Genomic DNA, 12421 nt, shown 5'->3' on the forward strand with positions numbered 1-12421 from the left:
GTGTGTGTGTGTGTGTGTGTGTGTGTGTGTGTGTGTGTGTGTGTGTGTGTGTGTGTGTGCGTGCGTGCGTGCGTGCGTGCGTGCGTGCGTGCGTGCGTGCGTGTGTGTGTGTGCGCCACCTGGCAGTACTTCCCTCTAATCAACTTCCAACATTTTCATTACAGTATTTTTACTTGAGCAAGAACACACGAAGAACTAACACGAAGGTCCATCCCACACACATACCATTAATTAAACTACATGTGTGTCATTGGCTAGAGTACCCTATATGTGTTATCATTAGCTCTATAAATGTACGGCAGTCCTATGAGATGTGTGTGTTATCTAAAGCAGGTCAGGCTGAGAGGAGGAGTGTGGATGCCGCTCCAGTCCAGATTCCCAGCTCAACTCCACATTAATCATTTAGAAGAAAACTTTCCTTGAAATAGGTGGCGCTCAGCCTAGAAAATAGACTCTGACCACTTGGTTAGCATCTATCTCAGCATGCTGAGAAGGTGTGTGCGAGGGGTTAATTTGAGGGTATGCACACATGTGGCAAACTCTACAAATGCTTACATGTTTGTGATTGCTTGTCTAACTCTGTGTGAGTATCTGTGTTTGTTTTGAACTCTATGCATGCCTGTCTTGTGGTCTATAGTACCTGGAGTTATGGTTGAGCTCCTGTGAGATGTCGTCCACCATGTCGTTCTCGGAGGCCTCGTGGGCCATGGCCTTACACAGCTTACAAGCCACCAGGGCTTTAGCCATGGCCTCCTCCCCGTGCTGCCAGAAGAACAGTGCCATCTTCTGTCTCTTCATCAGCACGGCCCACACCATCAACTCATGGAAGGGGAAGTGGAAGTGGTTTATCTCAGGGTCGTCCAGGTCAATGTCCACCTCCTCCTCCCGCTTCCGTGTAGTCTTTTGACGACCCCTTCGGATCGGCATGTCATCCTTACGCATGGCACACAGGACGAGAGCAGAGAAATGGATTAATGGGTTTTTGAATGTGATGCTCAGCCTTGGCACATTGAGGGAGAGAGATGGACATTATGAGAGACTGTGATTAAGTAATATTATTCACACTGGCTATGGTCTTGGAGAGATGGATGTAGTACCATGGCCATGTATTGATAAAGGCCTATTGGTTTACACTCATGTCAGAGTGAAGGTGGAAAGTACTGACAATTGAGAACTGAGAAAGGCCTTGGTGTTTTATGTCTGTCTGCTTAGGATATTCTGACATTTATTCCACTATTTATTCTGATATTTCCCTACTACTTCCATATCTCATTAAACAGGGAGACTTTAGCAAGGTCAAGATGAATTAATTTTCGATTTTTGGATAAAGGAGTGAATTTAACTGATCTCAGCTAAACTGTGTGAAAATGAGGAAGATTAGTTTAGATTGAATAATATATTCAATTTTGATTTGTTCACAGATTGCCTTAAGTATCCCCATCGACTAAAGACTTCTACTTAGAGATCTCCATGGTAATGGCATCACCATGGTAATGCCTGCTTCACTGACAAACACACAAACATGCAAGGTATCAGAATGCTGTATAAGAAATAATAACACAAGTCACACAAAGTATTTACATTGTCATAAACCCTGTACACAGACGAGATGTCATATCGGGGCATTCTGTTATTCTAACCAGGGGAAAACACCAAACTGTACAACCTGGATGTAACTAGCCAAGTCACCTGTGATACAAGTCAGTATTCCATGTCCAGCTATGTCTGAGGACGTCGGGAGATGACGTGGAAACTGTTCAATGGGGCAACAATGAGCTCTGTTACCTTCATGTAGGTTTTAGTTTTGCTAGGGCGTTGTGGACCGGGATGGCGGATGGTTGCAAGTTCGAATCCAGCGATAGAAAGTTGTTTTTGATACTTTTGTTTTAAGCCTATCCCAAACCTTAACCCTTACCTTAACAATTCAGAGTTAATGCCTAACCTTACCCATTCACAGTTAATGCCTAACCTTAAGAATTTGGAGTTAATGCCTGAATTTAACCCTAACCTTAACTATTAAAAATTCTGAGTTATTGCCTAAAATTAACCTTAAACACTCTGAAATATAACGTTTGGAACATCTTTGAAATTTGACGTTTGAGGAACATGGAACAACGTCTAATTCTGATGCGAGACTGTGAGAGCTGTTCATCTGATTTAGAATTCCTCACAATCAAATGTCAACCGTATTATCTACCAAGGGAATTCTCTTAGATTATAATCACAGCCGTATATATTCCCCCCAAGCAAACACATCGATGGCTCTGAACGAACTTTATTTGACTCTTTGCAAACTGGAATCCACACATCCTGAGGCTGCATTCATTGTAGCTGGGGATTTTAACAAGGCTAATCTGAAAACAAGACTCCCTAAATTGTATCAGCATATCGATTGCACAACGAGGGCTGGTAAAAGCTTGGATCATTGCTATTCTAACTTCCGCGACGCATATAAGGCCCTCCCCCGCTCTCCTTTCGGAAAAGCTGACCAAGACTCCATTTTGTTGCTCCCTGCCTACAGACAGAAGCTAAAACAAGAAGCTCCCACGCTGAGGTCTGTTCAACGCTGGTCCGACCAATCTGATTCCACGCTCCAAGACTGCTTCCATCACGTGGACTGGGATATGTTTCGTATTGCGTCAAACAACAAGATGTCGTTCCCATAGCAACGATTAAAACATTCCCTAACCAGAAACCGTGGATTGATGGCAGCATTCGCATGAAACTGAAAGCGCGAACCACTGCTTTTAATCAGGGCAAGGTGACCGGAAACATGACCGAATACAAACAGTGTAACTATTCCCTCCGCAAGGCAATCAAACAAGCTAAGGGTCAGTATAGAGACAAAGTAGAATCGCAATTCAACGGCTCAGACACAAGAGGTATGTGGCAGGGTCTACCAGCCCAGTCACGGACCAGGATGCCTTGCTCCCAGGCAGACTAAATAACTTTTTTTGCCCGCTTTGAGGACAATACAGTGCCACTGAAACGGCCCGCAACCAAAACATGCGGACTCTCCTTCGCTGCAGCCGAGGTGAGTAAAACATTTAAACGTGTTAACCCTCGCAAGGCTGCAGGCCCAGACGGTATCCCCAGCCGCGCCCTCAGAGCATGCGTAGACCAGCTGGCTGGTGTGTTTACGGACATATTCAATCAATCCTTATCCCAGTCTGCTGTTCCCACATGCTTCAAGAGGGCCACCATTGTTCCTGTTCCCAAGAAAGCTAAGGTAACTGAGCTAAACGACTAGCGTCATCATGAAGTGATTTGAGAGACTAGTCAAGGACCATATCACCTCCACCCTACCTGACACCCTAGACCCACTCCAATTTGCTTACCGCCCAAATAGGTCCACAGACGATGCAATCTCAACCACACTGCACACTGCCCTAACCCACCTGGACAAGAGGAATACCTATGTGAGAATGCTGTTCATCGACTACAGCTCGGCATTCAACACCATAGTACCCTCCAAGCTCGTCATCAAGCTCGAGACCCTGGGTCTCGACCCCGCCCTGTGCAACTGGGTACTGGACTTCCTGACGGGCCGCCCCCAGGTGGTGAGGGTAGGCAACAACATCTCCATCCCGCTGATCCTCTCCTCAACACTGGGGCCCCAAAAGGGTGCGTTCTGAGCACTCTCCTGTACTCCCTGTTCACCCACGACTGCGTGGCCACGCATGCCTCCAACTCAATCATCAAGTTTGCGGACGACACAACAGTGGTAGGCTTGATTACCAACAACGATGAGACAGCCTACAGGGAGGAGGTGAGGGCCCTCGGAGTGTGGTGTCAGGAAAATAACCTCAAACACAACGTCAACAAAACTAAGGAGATGATTGTGGACTTCAGGAAACAGCAGAGGGAACACCCCCCTATCCACATCGATGGAACAGCAGTGGAGAGGGTAGTAAGTTTTAAGTTCCTCGGCGTACACATCACAGACAAACTGAATTGGTCCACCCACACAGACAGCATCGTGAAGAAGGCGCAGCAGCGCCTCTTCAATCTCAGGAGGCTGAAGAAATTTGGCTTGTCACCAAAAGCACTCACAAACTTCTACAGATGCACAATCGAGAGCATCCTGGCGGGCTGTATCACCGCCTGGTACGGCAACTGCTCCGCCCACAACCGTAAGGCTCTCCAGAGGGTAGTGAGGTCTGCACAACGCATCACCGGGGGCAAACTACCTGCCCTCCAGGACACCTACAGCAGTTGATGTCACAGGAAGGCCATAAAGATCATCAAGGACAACAACCACCCGAGCCACTGCCTTTTCACCCCGCTATCATCCAGAAGGCGAGGTCAGTAAAGGTGCATCAAAGCTGGGACCGAGAGACTGAAAAACAGCTTCAGACTGTTAAACAGCCACCACTAACATTGAGTGGCTGCTGCCAACACACTGACTCAACTCCAGCCACTCCAGCCACTTTAATAACTTTTTCAGTTTTTGATTTGTTAAAAAAGTTTGAAATATCCAATAAATGTCGTTCCACTTCATGATTATGTCCCACTTGTTGTTGATTCTTCACAAAAAAATACAGTTTTATATCTTTATGTTTGAAGCCTGAAATGTGGCAAAAGGTCGCAAAGTTCAAGGGGGCCGAAAACTTTCGCAAGGCACTGTATCTTTATGTACATATTCTTTATCCCTTTACACTTGTGTGTATAAGGTAGTAGTTTTGGAATTGTTAGCTAGATTACTCGTTGGTTATTACTGCATTGTCGGAACTAGAAGCACAAGCATTTCGCTACACTCGCATTAACATCTGCTAACCATGTGTATGTGATAAATAAGATTTGATTTGATTTGATTTGACATAGTAAACGTAAATCTGTCTCCAACCATTTAGTTTGATATGTTATGTTTTGTATGGTATGTATTAATTTGTGTATGTCCATCATCCATTTCGTATATTTTACGAATTACAATTCGTACAATATGTTACGATTTTGCAATATGTATGATATGTTCTGAATTCCAATTTGTTGTGCCTAACATCAGCTAGGTTGCTAGGTGGTTAATGCTAACATGGTTAATGGTTAATGCTAAGTGGCTAACGTTAGCTAGGCTAGGGGTTAGGGTTAAGGGTTAAGGTTATGAATTAGGTTAAAGAGATAGGTTTAGCTAAAATGCTAATGTTGTCTGTGATGAGATTCAAACTTGCAACATTTGGGTTGCTAGACATTTGTGTTATATGCCCACCCATCCACCCTGACCAACCATCCTCCTTTCGGTTTATGTAACCACACCAAGCGTAACATATCAGACTAATTTGAGTGTCCTGCATTTACTTTTACTATGTTACGTCTAGTCTATGAGACCAGGCTGAACTGTAAATGAATCATAAAGACACTGTGACCCGGAACTCACCTCCATCCCCAGCAGTTTCAGGGCTTTGGGCTGGAAAGGTAACAAAAACATGGTTATAGAGAAATCAACACCCTCAAGGGAAATGTTTCACATTTAAAATATGCACACACATAAAGTGACACAAAAGGAACAAATGTACACACACTCAATAAGCCAGATGTTCAAATACAGAAATATATGCATTAACTAAATAATACAGCTGTCCTGTTCCTGATCAACAGTAACCTGTTGTAAACCAGACAGTAACCTGTTCTAGATTAACAGTGACCTGTTCCAGATCACCAGTAACCTGTTGTAAACCAGACAGTAACCTGTTGTAGACCAGACCGTAACCTGTTCTAGATTAACAGTAACCTGTTGTAAACCAGACAGTAACCTGTTCTAGACCAGACAGTAACCTGTTCTAGACCAGACAGTAACCTGTTCCAGATTAACAGTAACCTGTTCTAGATTAACAGTAACCTGTTCTAGACCAGACAGTAACCTGTTCTAGATTAACAATAACTTGTTCTAGACCAGACAATAACCTGTTCTAAATTAACAGTAACCTGTTCTAGATTAACAGTAACTTGTTCTAGACCAGACAGTAACCTGTTCCAGATTAACAGTAACCTGTTGTAGACCAGACAGTAACCTGTTCTAGATTAACAGTAACCTGTTGTAAACCAGACAGTAACCTGTTCTAGACCAGACAGTAACCTGTTCTAGACCAGACAGTAACCTGTTCTAGATTAACAGTAACCTGTTGTAGACCAGACAGTAACCTGTTCCAGATTAACAGTAACTTGTTCTAGACCAGACAGTAACCTGTTCCAGATAGATTATAACCATTAACCTAGATTAACAGTTGTCTTTAGATATACTGAACAAAAATATAAACGCAACAAGCAGCAATTTCAAAGATTGTACTGAGTTACAGTTGAAGTAATTTTTTTTATGGCCCTAATTTATGGATTTCACATGACTGAGCAGGGGTGCAACCATGGGTGGGCCTTGGATGGCATCCACTGGGGAGCCAGGCCCAGCCAATCCAAATGAGTTTGTCGCCACAAAATGGCTTCATTACAGACAGAAATACTCCTCAGTGCACCCCCCTTCAGACGATCCCAAAGGTGAAGAATCCAGATGTGGAGGTCCTGGGCTGGCGTGGTTACACGTGGTCTGTGGTTATAAGGCCAGTTGGACGTACTTCCAATTTCTCTAAAACAATATTGTAAGCAGCTAATGGTAGAGAAATTAACATTGCCTTAAAACTTGAGACATCTGTGGAATGGTGTTATATGACTAAACTGCACATTTTTAAAATACCTTTAATTGTCCCCAGCACAAGGTGCACCTGTGTAATGATCATAATGTTTAATCAGCTTCTTGATATGCCACACCTGTTAGGTGAAAGGACTATCTTGGCAAAGGAGAAATGCTCACTAACAGGGATGTAAACACATGTGTACACAAAATTTAAGAAAAAAATCTGCTTTTTGTACATACATTTTGGGGATTTTTTTTATTTCAGCTCATGAAACATGGAACCAACATTTACATGTTGCATTTCTATTTTTCTTCAGTGAAGTAACCTGTTACCGTAACCTGCTCTCTTTCATCGGTGTGTGTTTGTGTGTGAGGGCAAGGCTGGCCAAGTGGAGTTCCATGCAGCGGAAGGCCCTCTAAGGCGTATTAAAGCAGGCCGTGTATGAATTATGTATTCATCAGACATCATGTGATCTACTTCCCCAACTGCTGGTAAAATAACTCAGGCCTCCTGTGGGGATGTTGATATCTGCGTCTATTTCAAGGCTGTGTTCCTACCACTGTGTGTGTCTGTGTTTGTGTGTGTGCGTGCCAGCTTTCCCACTGCTGTTTTATCTAACATGAGACTGTCAGTGTGCCCAAATCTTTTCAAAACAGATCAAAGATAAGCTAGATGGCTACCTCTTCTTCTTGCATCCTCTGTCTCTCTTTTTTACACACACACACACACACACACACACACACACACACACACACACACACACACACACACACACACACACACACACACACACACACACACACACACACACACACACACACACACACACACACACACACACACACACACACACACACACTGCTGGAATAGTCTTTGCTCTACACCAGGGCTCTCCAACCCTATTCCTGGAGAGCTACCCTCCTGTACGTTTTTGCTCTAACCCCAGTTTTAACTGACCTGATTCAGTTTATCAACCAGCTAATTATGTGAATCAGGTGCGCTAGACTTGGGTCGGAGTGAAAACCTACAGACGGTAGCTCTCCAGGAACAGGGTCGGAGTGAAAACCTATAGGACGGTAGCTCTCCAGGAACAGGGTCGGAGTGAAAACCTATAGGATGGTAGCTCTCCAGGAACAGGGTCGGAGTGAAAACCTATAGGATGGTAGCTCTCCATGAACAGGGTTGGAAAATCCTGCTCTACACAATGGTCCTTCTATCGTGGATTGTTCCACTGTTCTTTAAGGAGCCTTGTCTTGCAGGAGGCCTTGAAACAGCACAATCAACAATAAAATATCTCCTTTCTATCTCACAGCCATTGTTCCTAACAGTATAATGTAGTGCAGTTCAGCACTGCTTTCTATTAGCAGTGTGTGAGAGATGCAGAGTGTGAAAATGAGGCCGTATCCCTAGTGCAGGTTCCAGTTAGAGTGACATGCATGTACATCCTGCATTCAGAGGGACTGCATAGTTATTCATATTCATTTACAGAACCTTTGATCATACAAAAAACAGGTTCATTAAGTACCACATTTCCATCACTCCAAAAGTGAGGCTCGGGTTGGCTTTCAGTTGGCTTGTCAGTTTGTGTTTCTGTTACTACAGAGCACCTGTCCACACAGCAGTACCTTCTTTAACTGTTCAGTCTGAACAAGCGACAAACCATCCCATCACCTGCATTCAGCCCCGAATAAACTGACAAAAAAACAACACAACCCACTACCGTTAGTCAAAACCTAATCCCACACATTGCGTATCATACCCTCACAGCTCACACACACAAGCATTCAGTTCAGCCTCATATCCATCACACATACACAAAGACACAGACACATGGGCTGGAATTAAACCTGCCATAGCAAAATCAATACAGTGTATTTCTTTACAAACGTCATCCCACATGGACACATGCTTCTCTTCTTCTTCTGAAAACTGAAAGCCTACATGAGGTGAGTCCACCAGGTTAGTAGTTGTAGGTTTGTATATAGTACCTAAGACCAGTCAGTTAGTTTATTTGAACATGGGAAAAAGAGCTTCTGCATAAATACTGCAATGCAGGTTTGATTCAATTGAGCCCACAGAGACAAGTAGACATGGTAAACATCGGGGACAACAACTGTCCCCACTCATTGAAGCTACGAAAGTTCACGGCCGACTGCGGTACTGCAGACATTGTTAGCAGAAAACAGGATCCTTAATTATAGTGAATGGAAAAAGTTTAATCTTCGTGGTCAAACTTCGTGTAAATATAATTATTTTTTGAAGACAATCATGATGCCAATATGTATGTCATTTAACCGATTATTTGACAATCTCACACAGAAGAGGTGATAAGGATAATTTAGTTGCTAATGGCACCTTTCAGTACCCCGGTCAGCCTTCAACTTGAGTTCATCAATGAGAGGGAGCAGCACTGAGCTAGCCTGCAAGGTCACTTCCTGGAGTAGGTCAAACTGTGTATGTTATGTCTCCATGAGACGCTATCTTAACCGACTTCATTTGGATCAATGCGCTATTGAGTCCCCACATATGAATGGTGTCACGTGATCGATGGCTTTTTCCACTTACTATGTATACAGTCATTGACATTTATGCACATACTGTGCCTTCAATAAGTATTCACTCCCCTTGACTTTTTCCACATTTTGTTGTGTTAGAAAAAATGGGATTAAAATGGATTTCATTGTGATTTTTTTTGTCAACGATTTACACAAAATACTCTGTAATGTCAAAGTGGAAGAAAAAATACATGTAAAATAAAACACTAATATGTCTTGATTAGATAAATATTTGACCCCCTGGGTCAAAACATGTTAGAATCCCCTTTGGCAGCATTTACAAAAGTGTCTTTCTGGGTAAGTCTCTAAGAGCTTGGCACACTTGGATTGAACAATAATTGCACACTATTCTTTAAATCTGTTGTTGATGATTGCTAGACAGACATTTTACGTCTCGCCATAGATTTTCAAGCCAATTTAAGTCAAAACTGTAACTAGGCCACTCAGGAGCATTCAGTGTTGTATTAGTAAGCAACTCCAGTGTATATTTGGCCTTGTATTTTAGGTTATTGTCCTGCTGAAAGATCTTTTTTTTTCTCCCATTGTCTGTTAGAAAGAAGACTGGACTAGGTTTTCCTCCAGGATTTTGCCTGTGCTTAGCTCAATTCCGTTTATTTTTCTCATAAAAAACTCCCTAGTCCTTGCCAATGACAATCATACCCATAACATGATGCAGACACCACCATGCTTGAAAATATGAATAGTGGCACTCAGTGATGTGCTGTGTTGGATTATTGGCCCCAAACATAATGCTTTGTATTCAGGACATAAATAGCTAATCAAATGGCTACCTGGACTACCTGCATTGACCCTTTTTTGCACTAACTCCCTTGCATTGACTCCATGCACACACACTGGACTCTACCTACACACACACACATTCACACTCATGACATACGCTGCTGCTACTGTCTATTATCTATCCGGTTGCCTAGTCACTTTACCCCTACCTATATGTACAGTACATAGCTACCTCAATTACCTCGTTCACCTGCACATCGACTTGGTACTGGTACTCTCTGTATATAGCCATGTTATTTTCTACTTCCTGTATATAGCCATGCTATTTTTACTTGTTATTTTTATTCGTTATTCACTGTTTATTTATTCCTTGTGTTACTATTTCTATTTTTATTACATTTTTATCTTATCTTTAACTCTACTGACTCAAGACATTTTAGCTTTTCATGATCTATTATTTGAATTAATTCCACTTTAACATCATGGGTTGTAGGCCAGTGTAATAATCTTAATTTAATTAATTAATTTAATACATTTTAAACCCAGGCTGTAGCACAACTACATGTGGAAAAAGTATAGGGGTGTGAATACTATCTGAAGGCACTGTTTCATTTACAGAATAGGAAAGTGTAAAGCTGGTCTGCCACTCACTCGTTTGGGTCCAAAGAGGTTATGATACAGCGTTCTAAACCTCTTCCTGGTGTAGTTGCATCGGTAAGCTCCGCCCATCAAGTACTCGATGACCAATCCAATGTCAATGAGACTAATGCGGTAATCTGGTGGGAGGTTACCCTGGGGACCGAGAAATTGGTGAGACCACGCCGCACACTCCCACGACAGTTGAGCATAAGAAGGTGAAAGGAAGAGAAAACAACACACACAAATCATACACACTTCACGTCACACATTCACACACATTTGTTTTGTGCTAAAAAGAATAGGTGATTAGTTGATTCACCTTGAAGTAGATCCAACTGAACCCTGGATATTCTTGCTTGGAAAGAGCACACAAGGTCAGTGAGTATACAGCACAAGGCCAAGGAGAGATGGGAGACACAGACCCCCAGATAAGATCACAGAGTTTATAACCTAACCTAATTTAAATGACCTTAGCTTAATTTAAATGAAGTTAGCTTAGCTTAATTTAGCAGTTTAGCTTAGCTTAATTTATCATAATTTAGCTCAGTTTAACTTAGGTTATTTCAACAGCACTGAGATCGACGTCAGTATACTGTACTCTGAGAGGAGAGGGGTGGAGGAGTCAAGGAGGTAGGAGGAAGAGGGAGACCATGAAAATAGGGAAAAGGTTAAGGAGAAGATGGAAAAATACTAATCGTGAGGAAATGGAAAAATGTAAAAATCAGATCAATGCTTACTTAATTTGTCTGATTGCTATGTACTAATTTGCATATGTAATATATGACCAGATCTTATCAGGGGTTCAGTGCTGGAAGAGAGAGACAACCAGAAGTCTGAAGATGAGGATAAAAGGAGAACAAATGAGAGACGTTTCTTGTTAAAAATAGGCCTTCATCATCCACTTCAGCTAGTAGGCAGAACTCTATGAGCCCACTGTAATTTACCAGGAGGCCATTAGGTCCAAACCAGTGGAGGCTGGTGAGCGGGAAAAAGGGTAGTTGGGCTCCCGCTGCTCCTTAGATCTGGGCCAATTATCATACATCTACGGACCATCTCATCCACTGCCCCTGGTTACTTTAGTGGGAAGCTCCCTATATGCCCCATCAAAACGTACTCTATTTTGTTTCTGTTATCCCAGTAAAGCCTCAGTTATCCAGCCAAAGCTCAGAGGCAAACCCTTTGAAGTGGGAGAACTCCCAAGGAGGATGCGCTTGTGTTTTTCCACACAAGTTCCGATTAAACGCAGCACTATGCCGTTCCCCGTCCTCTACATAGAACGTTCTAAACCTTGCTGGGTGAACATACTCTATCCCATGTTGGCTACATTATTGGCTACATCTATTACCATGTCAGAGCACTGGTCTGCTGCTCCCTTCAAACAAACTATCCCTACAATGATTGAGCTGACCTCACCATCACTCTGGGGTTCTAGAGGTGCACTTACACGGTCCTTCTGTAGCTCAGTTGGTAGAGCATGGCGCTTGTAACGCCAGGGTAGTGGGTTCGATTCCCGGGACCACCCATACGTAGAATGTATGCACACATGACTGTAAGTCGCTTTGGATAAAAGCGTCCGCTAAATGGCATATATATTTTTTATATATATATATATATTTTTATGATGCCGAGACCTGAATACAAATATTATTTATTTCCTGTCAAATATTTTGAGCGTTAAATCAAGCATGTCTGAAATTCCATATGGGCAAGGTTTGCCTGTATGGAACTAGCTATTGTATTGGTTCCAGTGCACCAAACAAGCTCAGTCCAACACACCTAAAGTAGTTGAACGAAAATAAATGATATTTGTTTACCGTGTCTGCTTACACGCTCATACGGTTGTACACAGTAGCGGCAATCACA

General features: G+C 42.7%; 1 protein-coding gene across 2 annotated transcripts in view; it reads right to left on the minus strand.

Annotated features, from left to right (window-relative positions):
- Positions 1-12421, minus strand: part of trpm3 (transient receptor potential cation channel, subfamily M, member 3) — a 191646-nt gene that overhangs the window by 18735 nt on the left and 160490 nt on the right. The window contains exons 13-16 of one of the 2 annotated variants that reach the window (XM_046347797.1): positions 10878-10913; positions 10571-10711; positions 5375-5404; positions 641-933 (exon numbers count right to left, since the gene is read on the minus strand). In XM_046347797.1, the coding sequence (XP_046203753.1) occupies positions 641-933; positions 5375-5404; positions 10571-10711; positions 10878-10913 (500 nt within the window). The remainder of the gene's footprint in view (positions 1-640; positions 934-5374; positions 5405-10570; positions 10712-10877; positions 10914-12421) is intronic. The other variant, XM_046347796.1, reaches the window with a different exon arrangement.

Source organism: Oncorhynchus gorbuscha, linkage group LG04 (assembly GCF_021184085.1).
Source record: "Oncorhynchus gorbuscha isolate QuinsamMale2020 ecotype Even-year linkage group LG04, OgorEven_v1.0, whole genome shotgun sequence".
Classification (NCBI taxonomy): Eukaryota; Metazoa; Chordata; class Actinopteri; order Salmoniformes; family Salmonidae; genus Oncorhynchus; species Oncorhynchus gorbuscha.